Genomic DNA, 24,044 nt, shown 5'->3' with positions numbered 1-24,044 from the left:
GAGTGACTGAGTGGGTGAGTGCGTGACTGAGTGGGTGGGTGACTGAGACCCACTGAGTGAGTGACAGAGTGAGTGGGTGAGTGACTGAGTGAGTGGGTGACTGAGTGACTCAGTGGGTGAGTGGGTGACTGACTGGGTGGGTGAGTGACTGAGTGACTGAGTGAGTGGGTGAGTGACTGAGTGACTGACTGGGTGACTGGGTGAGTGACTGAGTGGGTGGGTGACTGAGTGTGTGGGTGACTGAGTGACTGAGTGGGTGACTGAGTGAGTGACTGGGTGAGTGAGTGGCTGAGTGAGTGGGTGGGTGAGTGAGTGACTGGGTGGGTGGGTGAGTGACTGAGTGAGTGGGTGAGTGAGTGACTGAGTGGGTGGGTCACTGAGACCCACTGAGTGAGTGACTGAGTGGGTGAGTGACTGAGTGAGTGGGTGGGTGACTGAGTGACTCAGTGGGTAACTGAGTGGGTGGGTGAGTGAGTGACTCACTGAGTGGGTGGGTGAGTGAGTGACTGAGTGACTGACTGGGTGAGTGGGTTACTGAGTGACTCAGTGGGTGACTGAGTGACTGAGTGGGTGAGTGAGTGGGTGAGTGACTGAGTGGGTGAGTGAGTGGGTGAGTGAGTGAGTGGGTTAGTGACTGAGTGGGTGACTGAGTGAGTGAGTGGGTGAGTGAATGGGTGAGTGAGTGACTGAGTGGGTGAGTGAGTGAGTAGGTGAGTGACTGAGTGAGTGGGTGGGTGATTGACTGAGTGAGTGAGTGGGTGACTGAGTGAGTGGGTGAGTGACTGACTGAGTGAGTGGGTGACTGAGTGAGTGGGTGAGTGACTGAGTGAGTGGGTGAGTGACTGAGTGACTGACTGAGTGGATGAGAGTGACTGAGTGGGTCAGTGCGTGACTGAGTGACTGACTGGGTGACTGAGTGGGTGAGTGACTGAGTGGGTGGGTGACTGAGTGACTGAGTGGGTGACTGAGTGAGTGACTGGGTGAGTGAGTGACTGGGTGGGTGGGTGAGTGGGTGAGTGACTGAGTGAGTGAGTGGGTGAGTGAGTGACTGAGTGGGTGGGTCACTGAGACCCACTGAGTGAGTGACTGAGTGGGTGAGTGACTGAGTGAGTGGGTGACTGAGTGACTCAGTGGGTGAGTGGGTGACTGACTGGGTGGGTGAGTGACTGAGTGACTGAGTGAGTGGGTGAGTGAGTGACTGAGTGGGTGACTGAGTGAGTGACTGGGTGTGTGAGTGGCTGAGTGAGTGGGTGGGTGAGTCAGTGACTGGGTGGGTGAGTGAGTGACTGGGTGGGTGGGTGAGTGGGTGAGTGACTGAGTGAGTGAGTGGGTGAGTGAGTGACTGAGTGGGTGACTGAGTGAGTGACTGGGTGAGTGAGTGGCTGAGTGAGTGGGTGGGTGAGTGAGTGACTGTGTGGGTGAGTGAGTGACTGGGTGGGTGGGTGGGTGAGTGGGTGAGTGACTGAGTGAGTGAGTGACTGAGTGAGTGAGTGGGTGAGTGAGTGACTGAGTGGGTGGGTCACTGAGACCCACTGAGTGGGTGAGTGACTGAGTGAGTGGGTGGGTGAGTGAGTGGGTGGGTGAGTGGGTGGGTGGGTGGGTGAGTGAGTGGGTGGGTGAGTGGGTGGGTGGGTGAGTGGGTGGATGGGTGGATGAGTGGGTGGATGGGTGGGTGAGTGGGTGGATGGGTGAGTGAGTGGGTGGGTGAGTGGATGGGTGAGTGAGTGAGTGGGTGGGTGAGTGAGTGAGTGAGTGGGTGGGTGGGTGAGTGGGTGGGTGAGTGAGTGAGTGGGTGAGTGAGTGGGTGAGGTGAGTGGGTGGGTGAGTGGGTGGGTGAGTGAGTGGGTTGGTGGGTGGGTGAGTGGGTGGGTGGATGAGTGGGTGGGTGAGTGGGTGGGGTGAGTGAGTGGGTGGGTGAGTGGGTGAGGTGAGTGGATGGGTGAGTGGGTGGGTGGGTGATTGAGTGACTGAGTGGGTGATTGAGTGACTGAGTGGGTGAGTGAGTGGGTGGGTGGGTGAGTGGGTGGGGTGAGTGAGTGACTGAGTGGGTGACTGAGTGAGTGACTGGGTGTGTGAGTGGCTGAGTGAGTGGGTGGGTGAGTCAGTGACTGGGTGGGTGAGTGAGTGACTGGGTGGGTGGGTGAGTGGGTGAGTGACTGAGTGAGTGAGTGGGTGAGTGAGTGACTGAGTGGGTGACTGAGTGAGTGACTGGGTGAGTGAGTGGCTGAGTGAGTGGGTGGGTGAGTGAGTGACTGTGTGGGTGAGTGAGTGACTGGGTGGGTGGGTGGGTGAGTGGGTGAGTGACTGAGTGAGTGAGTGACTGAGTGAGTGAGTGGGTGAGTGAGTGACTGAGTGGGTGGGTCACTGAGACCCACTGAGTGGGTGAGTGACTGAGTGAGTGGGTGGGTGAGTGAGTGGGTGGGTGAGTGGGTGGGTGGGTGGGTGAGTGAGTGGGTGGGTGAGTGGGTGGGTGGGTGAGTGGGTGGATGGGTGGATGAGTGGGTGGATGGGTGGGTGAGTGGGTGGATGGGTGAGTGAGTGGGTGGGTGAGTGGATGGGTGAGTGAGTGAGTGGGTGGGTGAGTGAGTGAGTGAGTGGGTGGGTGGGTGAGTGGGTGGGTGAGTGAGTGAGTGGGTGAGTGAGTGGGTGAGGTGAGTGGGTGGGTGAGTGGGTGGGTGAGTGAGTGGGTTGGTGGGTGGGTGAGTGGGTGGGTGGATGAGTGGGTGGGTGAGTGGGTGGGGTGAGTGAGTGGGTGGGTGAGTGGGTGAGGTGAGTGGATGGGTGAGTGGGTGGGTGGGTGATTGAGTGACTGAGTGGGTGATTGAGTGACTGAGTGGGTGAGTGAGTGGGTGGGTGGGTGAGTGGGTGGGGTGAGTGAGTGAGTGAGTGGATGAGAGTGACTGAGTGGGTCAGTGCGTGACTGAGTGACTGAGTGGGTGGGTGGGTGACTGAGTCCCACTGAATGAGTGACTGAGTGAGTGGGTGAGTGACTGAGTGGGTGAGTGGGTGAGTTAGTGAGTGGGTGAGTGAGCGGGTGAGTGAGTGACTGACTGAGTGGGTGGGTGAGTGACTGAGTGAGTGACTGACTGAGTGGGTGAGTGACTGACTGACTGAGTGGGTGACTGAGTGAGTGGGTGGGTGAGTGAATGGGTGAGTGACTGACTGAGTGACTGAGTAAGTGGGGTGACTGAGTGAGTGACTGAGTGAGTGGGTGGGTGAGTGACTGTGTGGGTGAGTGACTGAGTGAGTGAGTGGGTGAGTGACTGACTGACTGAGTGACTGACTGAGTGAGTGGGTGAGTGACTGACTGAGTGACTGAGTGGGTGACTGAGTGAGTGGGTGAGTGACTGACTGAGTGACTGAGTGGGTGACTGAGTGAGTGGGTGACTGAGTGAGTGGGTGACTGAGTGAGTGGGTGACTGACTGAGTGGGTGACTGAGTGAGTGAGTGGGTGAGTGACTGACTGAGTGACTGAGTGGGTGACTGAGTGAGTGGGTGAGTTAGTGAGTGGGTGAGTTAGTGAGTGGGTGACTGAGTGAGTGGGTGACTGAGTGAGTGGGTGAGTGACTGACTGAGTGACTGAGTGGGTGACTGAGTGAGTGAGTGGGTGACTGAGTGAGTGAGTTAGTGGGTGACTAAGTGAGTGGGTGAGTGACTGACTGAGTGAGTGGGTGACTGAGTGAGTGGGTGACTGAGTGAGTGGGTGACTGAGTGAGTTACTGAGTGGGTGACTGAGTGAGTGGGTGACTGAGTGAGTGAGTTAGTGGGTGACTAAGTGAGTGGGTGAGTGACTGACTGAGTGAGTGGGTGACTGAGTGAGTGGGTGGGTGATGCGTTGTTGATTCAACGCTTAGCCGATCCCACGCGTGGTCGATTCTAAAGATTATCGACTTAAGCATTGTCGATTCCACTCAGTATCGATTCCACTCGTCGATTACAAATGTTATAGATTTCACGATTTAAAGATGCGATTTAGTTGAACATTTGATTCAAGAATCGATCCGCGTGTGGCTGTACTGTATTCGGAATCACGGATGTTGGATGTAAATCGATTGTTGGATCGATTCTCGTCGAAACCGATGGCGTCGGGAATCGAGTCGCTGGCGGCTGCGGTCTCCATGGAGACGCTGCGCGTGACGTCACCGCAAGATGGCGGCAGAGGAGCAGTGCGGTGAGTGACCTGGGGTGAGGGCGTTGGTGAGGGTGGTGAGGGTGGTGAGGGTGGTGAGGGTGGTGAGGGTGGTGAGGGTGGTGGTGAGGGTGGTGAGGGCGTTGGTGAGGGTGGTGGTGAGGGTGGTGAGGGTGGTGGTGAGGGTGGTGGTGAGGGTGGTGGTGAGGGTGGTGAGGGCGTTGGTGAGGGTGGTGGTGAGGGTGGTGAGGTGGTGGTGAGGGTGTGGTGAGGGTGGTGTGAGGGTGGTGAGGGTGGTGGTGAGGGCGGTGGTGAGGGTGGTGAGGTGGGTGAGGGCGTTGGTGAGGGTGGTGAGGGTGGTGAGGGTGGTGGTGAGGGTGGTGGTGAGGGTGGTGAGGGCGTTGGTGAGGGTGGTGGTGAGGGTGGTGAGGGTGGTGGTGAGGGTGGTGGTGAGGGTGGTGGTGAGGGTGGTGAGGGTGGTGGTGAGGGCGGTGGTGAGGGTGGTGAGGGTGGTGAGGGCGTTGGTGAGGGTGGTGAGGGTGGTGATGGTGGTGAGGGTGGTGAGGGTGGTGAGGGTGGTGAGGGTGGTGAGGGTGGTGGTGAGGGTGGTGGTGAGGGTGGTGAGGGCGTTGGTGAGGGTGGTGGTGAGGGTGGTGAGGGTGGTGGTGAGGGTGGTGGTGAGGGTGGTGGTGAGGGTGGTGAGGCGTTGGTGAGGGTGGTGGTGAGGGTGGTGAGGGTGGTGGTGAGGGTGGTGGGTGAGGGTGGTGGTGAGGGTGGTGAGGGTGGTGGTGAGGGCGGTGGTGAGGGTGGTGAGGGTGGTGAGGGCGTTGGTGAGGGTGGTGAGGGTGGTGAGGGTGGTGGTGAGGGTGGTGGTGAGGGTGGTGAGGGCGTTGGTGAGGGTGGTGGTGAGGGTGGTGAGGGTGGTGGTGAGGGTGGTGGTGAGGGTGGTGGTGAGGGTGGTGAGGGTGGTGGTGAGGGCGGTGGTGAGGGTGGTGAGGGTGGTGAGGGCGTTGGTGAGGGTGGTGAGGGTGGTGATGGTGGTGAGGGGTGGTGAGGGTGGTGAGGGTGGTGAGGGTGGTGAGGGTGGTGAGGGTGGTGGTGAGGGTGGTGAGGGTGGTGGTGAGGGCGGTGGTGAGGGTGGTGAGGGTGGTGATGGTGGTGAGGGTGGTGAGGGTGGTGATGGTGGTGAGGGTGGTGAGGGTGGTGAGGGTGGTGGTGAGGGTGGTGAGGGTGGTGAGGGTGGTGGTGAGGGTGGTGAGGTGTGGTGAGGGTGGTGGTGAGGGTGGTGGAGGGTGGTGGTGAGGGCGGTGGTGAGGGTGGTGAGGGTGGTGAGGGCGGTGGTGAGGGTGGTGAGGGTGGTGAGGGTGGTGATGGTGGTGAGGGCGGTGGTGAGGGTGGTGATGGTGGTGAGGGTGGTGAGGGTGGTGAGGGTGGTGGTGAGGGTGGTGAGGGTGGTGGTGAGGGCGGTGGTGAGGGTGGTGAGGGTGGTGAGGGTGGTGATGGTGGTGAGGGTGGTGATGGTGGTGATGGTGGTGAGGGTGGTGATGGTGGTGAGGGGGGTGAGGGTGGTGTGGGTGGTGAGGGTGGTGATGATGGTGATGGTGGTGAGGGTGGTGAGGGTGGTGAGGGTGGTGATGGTGGTGAGGGTGGTGAGGGGTGGTGAGGGTGGTGGTGATGGGGGTGGTGAGGGTGGTGAGGGTGGTGAGGGTGGTGGTGAGGGTGGTGAGGGTGGTGAGGGGGTGGGTGGTGGTGAGGGTGGTGAGGGGTGGTGAGGGTGGTGGTGAGGGTGGTGGTGAGGGTGGTGAGGGTGGTGAGGGTGTGATGGTGGTGAGGGTGGTGATGGTGGTGAGGGTGGTGAGGGTGGTGAGGGTGGTGGTGAGGGTGGTGGTGAGGGTGGTGAGGGTGGTGAGGGGGGGGTGGTGGTGAGGGTGGTGAGGGGTGGTGAGGGGGGGGGGGTGGTGAGGGTGGTGAGGGTGGTGAGGGTGGTGATGGTGGTGATGGTGGTGAGGGTGGTGAGGGTGGTGAGGGTGGTGGTGAGGGTGGTGGTGAGGGTGGTGAGGCGTTGGTGAGGGTGGTGAGGGTGGTGATGGTGGTGGGTGGTGAGGGTGGTGAGGGTGGTGAGGGTGGTGGTGAGGGTGGTGGTGAGGTGGTGAGGGTGGTGGTGAGGGCGGTGGTGAGGGTGGTGAGGGTGGTGAGGGCGTTGGTGAGGGTGGTGAGGGTGGTGATGGTGGTGAGGGTGGTGAGGGTGGTGAGGGTGGTGGTGAGGGTGGTGAGGGGTGGGTGAGGGTGGTGTTGAGGGTGGTGAGGGTGGTGGTGAGGGCGGTGGTGAGGGTGGTGAGGGTGGTGAGGGTGGTGAGGGTGGTGAGGGCGGTGGTGAGGTGGTGAGGGTGGTGAGGGTGGTGATGGTGGTGAGGGCGGTGGTGAGGGTGGTGATGGTGGTGAGGGTGGTGAGGGTGGTGAGGGTGGTGGTGAGGGTGGTGAGGGTGGTGGTGAGGGCGGTGGTGAGGGTGGTGAGGGTGGTGAGGGTGGTGATGGTGGTGAGGGTGGTGATGGTGGTGATGGTGGTGAGGGTGGTGATGGTGGTGAGGGGGGTGAGGGTGGTGAGGGTGGTCATGGTGGTGAGGGTGGTGAGGGTGGTGAGGGTGGTGAGGGTGGTGGTGGTGAGGGTGGTGAGGGTGGTGAGGGTGGTGAGGGTGGTGGTGAGGGTGGTGAGGGTGGTGAGGGTGGTGGTGAGGGTGGTGGTGAGGGTGGTGATGGTGGTGAGGGTGGTGAGGGTGGTGGTGAGGGTGGTGAGGGTGGTGGTGATGGTGGTGAGGGTGGTGGTGAGGGTGGTGAGGGTGGTGAGGGTGGTGAGGGGGGTGGTGGTGAGGGTGGTGGTGAGGGTGGTGGTGAGGGTGGTGGTGGGTGGTGAGGGTGAGAGCGTTGGTGAGGGTGGTGGTGAGGGTGGTGGTGGTGGTGAGGGTGGTGGTGGTGAGGGCGGTGGTGGTGAGGGCGGTGGTGGTGAGGGCGGTGGTGGTGAGGGCGGTGGTGGTGAGGGCGGTGGTGGTGGTGGTGGTGAGGGTGGTGGTGGTGGTGAGGGTGGTGGTGGTGGTGGTGAGGGTGGTGGTGGTGAGGGCGGTGGTGGTGAGGGCGGTGGTGGTGAGGGCGGTGGTGGTGAGGGCGGTGGTGGTGGTGGTGGTGAGGGTGGTGGTGAGGGTGGTGGTGGTGAGGGCGGTGGTGGTGAGGGTGGTGGTGGTAGTCAGGTTGGTGAGGGCGGTGGTGGTGGTGGTGGTGGTGAGGCCGGTGGTGGTGAGGGCGGTGGTGGTGGTGGTGGTGGTGGCGGTGGTGAGGGCGGTGGTGGTGGTGAGGGCGGTGGTGGTGGTGAGAGTGGTGGTGAGTGAGGGTGGTGAGTGCTGTGGTGAGTGCGGTGGTGAGGGTGGTGGTGAGGGCGGTGGTGAGTGAGGGTGGTGAGTGAGGGTGGTGAGGGTGGTGGTGGTGAGGTGGTGAGTGCTGTGGTGAGTGCGGTGGTGAGGTGGTGGTGAGGGCGGTGGTGAGTGAGGGTGGTGAGTGAGGGTGGTGAGGGTGGTGGTGGTGAGGTGGTGAGGGTTGTGGTGAGGGTGGTGGTGAGGGTGGTGGTGAGGGCGGTGGTGGTGGTGGTGAGGGTGGTGTTGGTGAGGGTGGTGGTGGTGGCGGTGGTGAGGGCGGTGGTGGTGGTGATGAGGGCGGTGGTGGTGGTGAGTATGGTGGTGAGTAAGGGTGGTGAGTGAGGGTGGTGGTGAGTGAGGGTGGTGAGTGCTGTGGTGAGTGCGGTGGTGAGGGTGGTGATGAGTGAGGGTGGTGAGTGAGGGTGGTGAGTGAGGGTGGTGAGTGAGGGTGGTGAGTGAGGGGTGGTGTGAGTGAGGGTGGTGAGGGTGGTGATGGTGAGGTGGTGAGGGTTGTGGTGAGGGTGGTGGTGAGGGCGGTGGTGAGGGCGGTGGTGAGGGCGGTGGTGAGGGCGGTGGTGAGGGAGGTGGTGGTGGTGGTGGTGAGGGCGGTGGTGGTGGTGAGGGCGGTGGTGAGTGAGGGTGGTGAGGGTGGTGGTGGTGAGGGTGGTGGTGAGGGACTTACACAGAGACCCACAGACTCACACAGAGACCATAGACACACAGTACACACACAGTACACACGCACACAATACACACACACAGTACACACACAGTACACACACACAGTACACACACACAGTACACACACAGCACACACACACAGCACACACACACAGTACACACACACAGTACACACACACAGTACACACACACAGTACACACACACAATACACACACAATACACACACAGTACACACAACAGTACACACACACAGTACACACACACACAGTACACACACAGTACACACACTACACACACAGTACACACACAGTACACACACACACACTACACACACACACTACACACACACAGTACACACACAGTACACACACAGTACACACAGTACACACACACACTACACACACAGTGCACACACACACTACACACACTACACACACACACTACACACACAGTACACACACAGTACACACACAGTACACACAGTACACACACAGTACACACACTACACACACAGTACACACACACACTACACACACACACACTACACACACACACTACACACACACAGTACACACACAGTACACACACAGTACACACAGTACACACACAGTACACACAGTACACACACACAGTACACACAGACAGTACACACACAGTACACACACAGTACACACACACAGTACACACACAGTACACACACACACTACACACACACTACACACACACAGCACACACACACAGTACACACACAGTACACACACAGTACACACACACACACTACACACACACACAGTACACACACAGTACACACACAGTACACACAGTACACACACACACTACACACACAGTGCACACACACACTACACACACTACACACACACAGTACACACACAGTACACACAGTACACACACAGTACACACACAGTACACACACACACTACACACACACAGTACACACACAGTACACACAGTACACACACAGTACACACACACTACACACACACACTACACACACACAGTACACACACAGTACACACAGTACACACACAGTACACACACACACACACAGTACACACACACACTACACACACACACTACACACACACAGTACACACACAGTACACACACAGTACACACAGTACACACACAGTACACACAGTACACACACACAGTACACACACAGTACACACACAGTACACACACACAGTACACACAGTACACACAGTACACACACACAGTACACACACAGTACACACACAGTACACACACACCTTGTAGATGTCTGCCCCTCTCTCTCTCTCCCCCCACAGTACACACACACTACACACAGTACACACACACAGTACACACACACAGTACACACACACAGTAGCACACACACAGTACACACACACTACACACACAGTACACACACACACAGTAACACACACAGCACACACACACACTACACACACAGTACACACACACAGTACACACACACAGTACACACACACAGTACACACAGTACACACACACAGTACACACACACAGTACACACACAGCACACACACAGTACACACACAGCACACACACAGTACACACACACAGTACACACACACACAGTACACACACACAGTACACACACACAGTACACACACACAGTACACACACAGTACACACACAGTACACACACAGTACACACACACACAGTACACACACAGTACACACACACAGTACACACACAGTACACACACAGTACACACACACAGTACACACACACACAGTACACACACACAGTACACACACAGTACACACACACACTACACACACAGTACACACACACACTACACACACACAGCACACACACACAGTACACACACACACTACACACACACACTACACACACACAGTACACACACAGTACACACAGTACACACACACAGCACACACACACAGTACACACACAGTACACACAGTACACACACACAGTACACACACACAGTACACACACACAGTACACACACAGTACACACACAGTACACACACACAGTACACACACAGTACACACACAGTACACACACACAGTACACACACAGTACACACACACAGTACACACACAGTACACACACAGTACACACACAGTACACACACAGTACACACACACAGTACACACACACAGTACACACACACAGTACACACACAGTACACACACAGTACACACACACACAGTACACACACAGTACACACACAGTACACACACACAGTACACACACAGTACACACACAGTACACACACACAGTACACACACAGTACACACACAGTACACACACACAGTACACACACAGTACACACACAGCACACACACAGTACACACACACAGTACACACACAGTGCACACACAGTACACACACAGTACACACACACAGTACACACACACAGTACACACACAGTACACACACAGTACACACAGTACACACACACAGTACACACACACAGTACACACACAGTACACACACACAGTACACACACAGTACACACACACAGTACACACACACAGTACACACACACAGTACACACACAGTACACACACACAGTACACACACACACAGTACACACACACAGTACACACACACAGTACACACACACAGTACACACACAGTACACACACAGTACACACACAGTACACACACACAGTACACACACAGTACACACGCACACAGTACACACACAGTACACACACAGTACACACACACAGTACACACACAGCACACACACAGTACACACACACAGTACACACACACAGTACACACACACAGTACACACACAGTACACACACAGTACACACACAGTACACACACACACAGTACACACACAATACACACACAGTACACACACACAGTACACACACAGTACACACACACAGTACACACACACAGTACACACACACAGTACACACACACAGTACACACACACAGTACACACACAGTACACACACACAGTACACACACAGTACACACAGTACACACACACAGTACACACACACAGTACACACAGTACACACACACAGTACACACACAGTGCACACACACAGTACACACACAGTACACACACAGTACACACAGTACACACACACAGTACACACACAGTACACACACACACAGTACACACACACAGTACACACACAGTACACACACAGTATACACACAGTACACACACAGTACACACACACAGCACACACACAGTACACACACACAGTACACACACACTACACACACAGTACACACACAGTACACACACACAGTACACACACAGTACACACACACACAGTACACACACACAGTACACACACAGTACACACACAGTACACACACAGTACACACACACAGTACACACACAGTACACACACACAGTACACACACAGTACACACACAGTACACACACAGTACACACACACAGTACACACACAGTACACACACAGTACACACACACAGTACACACACACACAGTACACACACACAGTACACACACACAGTACACACAGTACACACACACAGTACACACACACAGTACACACACAGTACACACACAGTATACACACAGTACACACACAGTACACACACACAGTACACACACACAGCACACACACAGTACACACACAGCACACACACAGTACACACAGTACACACACACAGTACACACACACAGTACACACACAGTACACACACAGTACACACACAGTACACACACAGTACACACACACAGTACACACACACAGCACACACACAGTACACACACACAGTACACACACACAGCACACACACAGTACACACACACAGTACACACACACAGTACACACACACAGTACACACACACAGCACACACACAGTACACACACACAGTACACACACACAGTACACACACAGCACACACACAGTACACACACACAGTACACACACACAGCACACACACAGTACACACACACAGTACACACACACAGTACACACACAGTACACACACACAGTACACACACACAGTACACACACAGCACACACACAGTACACACACACAGTACACACACACAGCACACACACAGTACACACACACAGTACACACACACAGTACACACACACAGTACACACACACAGTACACACACACAGTACACACACAGTACACACACACAGTACACACACACAGTACACACACAGCACACACACAGTACACACACACAGTACACACACACAGCACACACACAGTACACACACACAGTACACACACACAGTACACACACAGTACACACACACAGTACACACACACAGTACACACACACAGTACACACACACAGCACACACACAGTACACACACACAGTACACACACACAGTACACACACACAGTACACACACAGCACACACACAGTACACACACACAGTACACACACACAGCACACACACAGTACACACACAGTACACACACTACACACACAGTACACACACACACTACACACACACACACTACACACACACACTACACACACACAGTACACACACAGTACACACACAGTACACACAGTACACACACAGTACACACAGTACACACACACAGTACACACAGACAGTACACACACAGTACACACACAGTACACACACACAGTACACACACAGTACACACACACACACTACACACACACACAGTACACACACAGTACACACACAGTACACACAGTACACACACACACTACACACACAGTGCACACACACACTACACACACTACACACACACAGTACACACACAGTACACACAGTACACACACAGTACACACACAGTACACACACACACACTACACACACACAGTACACACACAGTACACACAGTACACACACAGTACACACACACTACACACACACACTACACACACACAGTACACACACAGTACACACAGTACACACACAGTACACACACACACACACAGTACACACACACACTACACACACACACTACACACACACAGTACACACACAGTACACACACAGTACACACAGTACACACACAGTACACACAGTACACACACACAGTACACACACACAGTACACACACACAGTACACACACACAGTACACACACAGTACACACACAGTACACACACACAGTACACACAGTACACACAGTACACACACACAGTACACACACAGTACACACACAGTACACACACACCTTGTAGATGTCTGCCCCTCTCTCTCTCTCCCCCACAGTACACACACACTACACACAGTACACACACACAGTACACACACACAGTACACACACACAGTACACACACACTACACACACAGTACACACACACACAGTACACACACAGCACACACACACACTACACACACAGTACACACACACAGTACACACACACAGTACACACACACAGTACACACAGTACACACACACAGTACACACACACAGTACACACACAGCACACACACAGTACACACACAGCACACACACAGTACACACACACAGTACACACACACACAGTACACACACACAGTACACACACACAGTACACACACACAGTACACACACAGTACACACACAGTACACACACAGTACACACACACACAGTACACACACAGTACACACACAGTACACACACAGTACACACACACACAGTACACACACACAGTACACACACACAGTACACACACACAGTACACACACAGTACACACACACAGTACACACACACAGTACACACACACACAGTACACACACACAGTACACACACAGTACACACACACACTACACACACAGTACACACACACACTACACACACACAGCACACACACACAGTACACACACACACTACACACACACACTACACACACACAGTACACACACAGTACACACAGTACACACACACAGCACACACACACAGTACACACACAGTACACACAGTACACACACACAGTACACACACACAGTACACACACACAGTACACACACACAGTACACACACAGTACACACACAGTACACACACACAGTACACACACAGTACACACACAGTACACACACACAGTACACACACAGTACACACACACAGTACACACACAGTACACACACAGTACACACACACAGTACACACACAGTACACACACAGTACACACACACAGTACACACACACAGTACACACACACAGTACACACACAGTACACACACAGTACACACACACACAGTACACACACAGTACACACACAGTACACACACACAGTACACACACAGTACACACACAGTACACACACACAGTACACACACAGTACACACACAGTACACACACACAGTACACACACAGTACACACACAGCACACACACAGTACACACACACAGTACACACACAGTGCACACACAGTACACACACAGTACACACACACAGTACACACACACAGTACACACACAGTACACACACAGTACACACAGTACACACACACAGTACACACACACAGTACACACACAGTACACACACACAGTACACACACAGTACACACACACAGTACACACACACAGTACACACACAGTACACACACACAGTACACACACACACAGTACACACACACAGTACACACACACAGTACACACACACAGTACACACACACAGTACACACACAGTACACACACAGTACACACACAGTACACACACACAGTACACACACAGTACACACGCACACAGTACACACACAGTACACACACAGTACACACACACAGTACACACACAGCACACACACAGTACACACACACAGTACACACACACAGTACACACACACAGTACACACACAGTACACACACAGTACACACACAGTACACACACACACAGTACACACACAATACACACACAGTACACACACACAGTACACACACAGTACACACACACAGTACACACACACAGTACACACACACAGTACACACACACAGTACACACACACAGTACACACACAGTACACACACACAGTACACACACAGTACACACAGTACACACACACAGTACACACACACAGTACACACAGTACACACACACAGTACACACACAGTGCACACACACAGTACACACACAGTACACACACAGTACACACAGTACACACACACAGTACACACACAGTACACACACACACAGTACACACACACAGTACACACACAGTACACACACAGTATACACACAGTACACACACAGTACACACACACAGCACACACACAGTACACACACACAGTACACACACACTACACACACAGTACACACACACAGTACACACACAGTACACACACAGTACACACACACAGTACACACACAGTACACACACACAGTACACACACAGTACACACACAGTACACACACAGTACACACACACAGTACACACACAGTACACACACAGTACACACACACAGTACACACACACACAGTACACACACACAGTACACACACACAGTACACACAGTACACACACACAGTACACACACACAGTACACACACAGTACACACACAGTATACACACAGTACACACACAGTACACACACACAGTACACACACAGTACACACACAGTACACACACAGTACACACACACAGTACACACACACAGCACACACACAGTACACACACACAGTACACACACACAGCACACACACAGTACACACACACAGTACACACACACAGTACACACACACAGTACACACACACAGTACACACACACAGCACACACACAGTACACACACACAGTACACACACACAGTACACACACACAGTACACACACAGCACACACACAGTACACACACACAGTACACACACACAGCACACACACAGTACACACACACAGTACACACACACAGTACACACACAGTACACACACACAGTACACACACACAGTACACACACACAGTACACACACACAGCACACACACAGTACACACACACAGTACACACACACAGTACACACACACAGTACACACACAGCACACACACAGTACACACACACAGTACACACACACAGCACACACACAGTACACACACACAGTACACACACACAGCACACACACAGTACACACACACAGTACACACACACAGTACACACACACAGTACACACACACAGTACACACACACAGTACACACACAGTACACACACACAGCACACACACACAGTACACACACACAGTACACACACAGTACACACACACAGTACACACACACAGCACACACACAGTACACACACACAGTACACACACACAGCACACACACACAGTACACACACACAGCACACACACAGTACACACACACAGTACACACACAGCACACACACAGTACACACACACAGTACACACACACAGTACACACACACAGTACACACACAGTACACACACACAGTACACACACACAGTACACACACAGTACACACACACAGTACACACACACAGTACACACACAGCACACACACAGTACACACACACAGTACACACACACAGCACACACACAGTACACACACACAGTACACACACACAGTACACACACACAGTACACACACACAGCACACACACAGTACACACACACAGTACACACACACAGCACACACACAGTACACACACACAGTACACACACACAGCACACACACAGTACACACACACAGCACACACACAGTACACACACACAGTACACACACAGTACACACACACAGTACACACACACAGCACACACACACAGTACACACACACAGTACACACACACAGTACACACACACAGTACACACACACAGCACACACACAGTACACACACACACACAGCACACACACACAGTACACACACACAGTACACACACACAGTACACACACACAGTACACACACACAGTACACACACACACACACAGCACACACACACAGTACACACACACAGTACACACACACAGTACACACAGTACACACACAGTACACACACAGTACACACACAGTACACACACACAGTACACACACAGTACACACACAGTACACACACAGTACACACACAGCACACACACAGTACACACACAGTACACACACAGTACACACACAGTACACACACACAGTACACACACAGTACACACACACAGTACACACACACAGTACACACACACAGTACACACACACAGTACACACAGTACACACACAGTACACACACAGTACACACACAGTACACACACAGTACACACACAGTACACACACAGCACACACACAGTACACACACAGTACACACACAGTACACACACAGTACACACACACAGTACACACACAGTACACACACAGTACACACACACAGTACACACACAGTACACACACAGTACACACAGTACACACACAGTACACACACAGTACACACACACAGTACACACACACAGTACACACACAGTACACACACACAGTACACACACACAGTACACACACAGTACACACACAGTACACACACAGTACACACACACAGTACACACACAGTACACACACAGTACACACACACAGTACACACACACAGTACACACACAGTACACACACACAGTACACACACACACACACAGCACACACACACACAGTACACACACACAGTACACACACACAGTACACACACACACTACACACACAGTACACACACACAGTACACACACAGTACACACACACAGTACACACACAGTACACACACAGTACACACACACAGTACACACACACAGTACACACACACAGTACACACACAGTACACACACACAGTACACACACAGTACACACACAGTACACACACACAGTACACACACACAGTACACACACAGTACACACACACAGTACACACACAGTACACACACAGTACACACACACAGTACACACACACAGTACACACACAGTACACACACACAGTACACACACAGTACACACACAGTACACACACAGTACACACACACAGTACACACACAGTACACACACACAGTACACACACACAGTACACACACACAGTACACACACACAGTACACACACACAGTACACACACAGTGCACACACACAGTACACACACACAGTACACACACACAGTACACACACAGTACACACACACAGTACACACACAGTACACACACACAGTACACACACAGTACACACACACAGTACACACACACAGTACACACACACAGTACACACACACACACAGTACACACACAGTACACACACACAGTACACACACACAGTACACACACACAGTACACACACAGTACACACACACAGTACACACACAGTACACACACACAGTACACACACACAGTACACACACACAGCACACACACACAGTACACACACAGTACACACACACAGTACACAGTACACACACACAGCACACACACACAGTACACACACACAGTACACACACACAGTACACACACACAGTACACACACACAGTACACACACAATACACACACAGTACACACACACAGTACACACACACAGTACACACACACAGTACACACACACAGTACACACACACAGTACACACACACACACACAGTACACACACACAGTACACACACACAGCACACACACACAGTACACACACAGTACACACACACACACACAGTACACACACACAGTACACACACACAGTACACACACACAGTACACACACACACACACAGTACACACACACAGTACACACACACAGCACACACACACAGTACACACACAGTACACACACACAGTACACAGTACACACACACAGCACACACACACAGTACACACACACAGTACACACACACAGTACACACACACAGTACACACACACAGTACACACACACAGTACACACACAGTACACACACACAGTACACACACACAGTACACACACAGTACACACACACAGTACACACACACAGTACACACACACAGTACACACACAGTACACACACACAGTACACACACACAGTACACACACACAGTACACACACAGTACACACACAGTACACACACACAGTACAACACACAGTACACACACACAGTACACACACACAGTACACACACACAGTACACACACACAGTACACACACAGTACACACACAGTACACACACACAGTACACACACAGTACACACACACAGTACAACACACAGTACACACACACAGTACACACACACAGTACACACACACAGTACACACACAGTACACACACACAGTACACACACACAGTACACACACACACAGTACACACACACAGTACACACACACAGTACACACACACAGTACACACACAGTACACACACACAGTACACACACACAGTACACACACAGTACACACACACAGTACACACACACAGTACACACACAGTACACACACACAGTACACACACACAGTACACACACACAGTACACACACACAGTACACACACACAGTACACACACAGTACACACACACAGTACACACACAGTGTACACACACAGTACACACACACAGTACACACACACAGTACACACACACAGTACACACACACAGTACACACACAGTACACACACACAGTACACACACACAGTACACACACAGTACACACACACAGTACACACACACAGTACACACACAGTACACACACAGTACACACACACAGTACACACACACAGTACACACACACAGTACACACACACAGTACACACACACAGTACACACACACAGTACACACACACAGTACACACACACAGTACACACACAGTACACACACAGTACACACAGTACACACACAGTACACACAGTTTGTTGATGTCTACCTCTCCCCCCCCCCCCCCCCAGTGCTCTTCTCTAGCGACGTGACCGGCGACGTGGAGATGTTCGCGTTCAGCGAAGCCACGTGAGTGACTCCGCAGGGCGACTACCGCTGGGAGACTACCGCAGGGCGACTGCCACAGGGCGACTACCGCAGGGCGACTACCGCAGGGCGACTGCCGCAGGGCGACTACCGCAGGGCGACTGCCGCAGGGCGACTGCCGCAGGGCGACTGTCGCAGGGCGACTGCCGCAGGGCGACTACCGCAGGGCGACTGCCGCAGGGCGACTACCGCAGGGCGACTACCGCAGGGCGACTGCCGCAGGGCGACTGTCGCAGGGCGATGGAGGAGGAATCCGATGAGCTATCAAGTTTTTAGTCGCCCTCCGTCAACCTCGGTCACCCTTGTTGAACCTCGGTCGATGTTAATTACCTCGCCTGGTACGCAGGAGGTCGTGGGTTCAATCTCTCTCATCATCATCACGGTGGCTGGGAGATGTTGACTACCTCGCCTGGTCTACAGGAGGTCGTGGGTTCGATCCCGACCCTGACAACGCCTGCTGCTGTACATTTGGAGTTTGCATGTGGCTAGGAGATGTTGACTACCTCGCCTGGTCTACAGGAGGTCGTGGGTTCAATCTCTCTCATCATCATCATCATCACGGTGGCTGGGAGATGTTGACTACCTCGCCTGGTACACAGGAGGTCGTGGGTTCGATCTCTCTCTCTCATCATCATCACGGTGGCTGGGAGATGTTGACTACCTCGCCTGGTACACAGGAGGTCGTGGGTTCGATCTCTCTCTCTCATCATCATCACGGTGGCTGGGAGATGTTGACTACCTCGCCTGGTACGCAGGAGGTCGTGGGTTCAATCTCTCTCTCATCATCATCACGGTGGCTGGGAGATGTTGACTACCTCGCCTGGTCTACAGGAGGTCGTGGGTTCGATCCCGACCCTGACAACGCCTGCTGCTGTACATTTGGAGTTTGCATGTGGCTAGGAGATGTTGACTACCTCGCCTGGTCTACAGGAGGTCGTGGGTTCAATCCGACCCTGACGCCTGCTGCTGTATATGTGGAGTTTGCATGTGGCTAGGAGATGTTGACTACCTCGCCTGGTCTACAGGAGGTCGTGGGTTCGATCCCGACCCTGACAACGCCTGCTGCTGTACATTTGGAGTTTGCATGTGGCTAGGAGATGTTAACTACCTCGCCTGGTCTACAGGAGGTCGTGGGTTCGATCCCGACCCTGACAACGCCTGCTGCTGTACATTTGGAGTTTGCATGTGGCTGGGAGATGTTGACTACCTCGCCTGGTACACAGGAGGTCGTGGGTTCGATCCCGACCCTGACGACGCCTGCTGCTGCTGCTGTACATTTGGAGTCTGTGTCTCTCCCCGTGGTCGCGTGGATTTTCCTCCGTTTTTTCCCTCCACGTTTCGAATCAACATCACGCGCTCACAGTGTTGGGCTCCTATAAATGTCGACGTTCAGTGGGCCTCACCTGGTAAAATAAAAAAAGAGTTAAATTTCGATGTAAAGCTTTCGTGACGACTGCAGGGATTCATCTTCTTGGTTCTTTCGGTAACGTCATCACGTAGAAGGGAAATAATAAAACAATAAAGTTCTCACGACGTTTCGATTGCAGCACAAGCAATCATCATCAGGTGTGAGAACCACAGCACCCGATGATGATGATTGCTTGTTTTGCAATCGAAACGTCGTGAGAATTTTTATTGGTTTATTTTTTGTTATTTTACTATTTCCCTTCTACGCGACTTTACCGACAGAACCAAGAAGATGAAACTATTTTCTCTCAACTAAACCACTCTTGAATTTCGATGTAAAGCTTTCGTGACGACTGCAGCAGGGATTCATCTTCTTGGTTCTTTCGGTAAAGTCACGTAGAAGGGAAATAATAAAATAATAAAAATAAAACATAATAAAATACAAAGTCACGTAGAAGGGAAATAATAAAATAATAAAAATAAAACATAATAAAATACAAAGTCACGTAGAAGGGAAATAATAAAATAATAAAAATAAAACTTCATAAAATACAATTCTCACGACGTTTCGGCCACAACGCAAGCAGCCGTCCTTAGGCGAAGAACAGGTCTGTCGGACAGAATTATTTTATTATGTTTTATTTTTGTTATTTTACTATTTCCCTTCTACGCGACTTTACCGACAGAACCAAGAAGATGAAACTATTTTCTCTCAACTAAACCACTCTTGAATTTCGATGTAAAGCTTTCTCGTGACTGCAGCAGGGATTCATCTTCTTGGTTCTTCCGGTAAAGTCGCCACGTAGAAGGGAAATAATATTTTATTATATTATTTTATTATATTTTTATATTATATTTTAATGTTTTATTATTATTATCTTATTATTTCCCTTCTACGTGACTTTACCGAAAGATCCAAGGAGATTAAAAAGAGTTAATTTAGTTCATAGGTGACGCTCACTAACAGCACTTGCCCCAACCTGTCTGTTAAGGCCACGCGGGGGATCTTTGTCTTTGTGTGCGTGACGCAGCCCGGACTCCGTGGACGCGCCCTTCGACCTGGTCATCGGTCACCTGGAGGAAATCATCATGGGTAGCGTTGCAGCGTCCATCCGTGTCTGTCTCTCCGTCTGTGTGTCGTCTGTCCCTCCGTGGCTATGATAATGATTCTGTGATCGTGGTGGTGGTGGCTATGATAATGATTCTGTGATCGTGGTGGTGGTGGTGGTGGCTATGATAATGATTCTGTGATAGTGGTGGTGGTGGTGGCTATGATAATGATTCTGTGATAGTGGTGGTGGTGGTGGTGGTGGCTATGATAATGATTCTGTGATCGTGGTGGTGGTGGCTATGATAATGATTCTGTGATCGTGGTGGTGGTGGTGGCTATGATAATGATTCTGTGATAGTGGTGGTGGTGGTGGCTATGATAATGATTCTGTGATAGTGGTGGTGGTGGTGGTGGCTATGATAATGATTCTGTGATCGTGGTGGTGGTGGCTATGATAATGATTCTGTGATCGTGGTGGTGGTGGTGGCTATGATAATGATTCTGTGATAGTGGTGGTGGTGGTGGCTATGATAATGATTCTGTGATAGTGGTGGTGGTGGTGGTGGCTATGATAATGATTCTGTGATCGTGGTGGTGGTGGCTATGATAATGATTCTGTGATTGTGGTGGTGGTGGTGGCTATGATAATGATTCTGTGATAGTGGTGGTGGTGGCTATGATAATGATTCTGTGATCGTGGTGGTGGTGGCTATGATAATGATTCTGTGATCGTGGTGGTGGTGGTGGTGGCTATGATAATGATTCTGTGATAGTGATGGTGGTGGTGGTGGCTATGATAATGATTCTGTGATCGTGGTGGTGGTGGTGGTGGCTATGATAATGATTCTGTGATAGTGGTGGTGGTGGTGGCTATGATAATGATTCTGTGATCGTGGTGGTGGTGGTGGTGGCTATGATAATGATTATGTGATAGTAGTGGTGGTGGTGGCTATGATAATGACTCTGTGATCGTGGTGGTGGTGGTGGTGGCTATGATAATGATTCTGTGATAGTGGTGGTGGTGGCTATGATAATGATTCTGTGATCGTGGTGGTGGTGGTGGTGGCTATGATAATGATTCTGTGATGGTGGTGGTGGTGGTGGTGGCTATGATAATGATTCTGTGATCGTGGTGGCGGCGGTGGTGGCGGCGGTGGTGGTGGCTATGATAATGATTCTGTGATCGTGGTGGTGGTCGTGGTGGCTATGATAATGATTCTGTGATAGTGGTGGTGGTGGTGGTGGCTATGATAATGATTCTGTGATAGTGGTGGTGGTGGTGGCTATGATAATGATTCTGTGATGGTGGTAGTGGCGGTGGTGGCTATGATAATGATTCTGTGATAGTAGTGGTGGTGGTGGTGGCTATGATAATGATTCTGTGATAGTAGTGGTGGTGGTGGTGGCTATGATAATGATTCTGTGATCGTGGTGGTGGTGGCTATGATAATGATTCTGTGATTGTGGTGGTGGTGGTGGTGGCTATGATAATGATTCTGTGATAGTGGTGGTG

The 24,044-nt window shown here is 52.0% G+C and overlaps 1 protein-coding gene across 1 annotated transcript in view; it reads left to right on the top strand.

Moving 5' to 3' along the window:
* Nucleotides 1–4,091: 4,091 nt before the first annotated feature.
* Nucleotides 4,092–24,044, top strand: part of LOC144955307 (ADP-ribosylation factor-like protein 2-binding protein) — a 31,785-nt gene continuing 11,832 nt past the window's right edge. The window contains exons 1-3 of the mRNA XM_078885559.1: nt 4,092–4,171; nt 19,998–20,055; nt 22,512–22,573. Of these exons, the coding sequence (XP_078741685.1) occupies nt 4,150–4,171; nt 19,998–20,055; nt 22,512–22,573 (142 nt within the window). The 5' untranslated portion in view covers nt 4,092–4,149. The remainder of the gene's footprint in view (nt 4,172–19,997; nt 20,056–22,511; nt 22,574–24,044) is intronic.

The sequence above is a fragment of the Lampetra fluviatilis genome, unplaced genomic scaffold (genome assembly GCF_964198595.1).
Source record: "Lampetra fluviatilis unplaced genomic scaffold, kcLamFluv1.1 SCAFFOLD_621, whole genome shotgun sequence".
NCBI classification, from domain to species: Eukaryota; Metazoa; Chordata; class Hyperoartia; order Petromyzontiformes; family Petromyzontidae; genus Lampetra; species Lampetra fluviatilis.
This window is presented reverse-complemented; position numbering and strand designations above follow the sequence as displayed.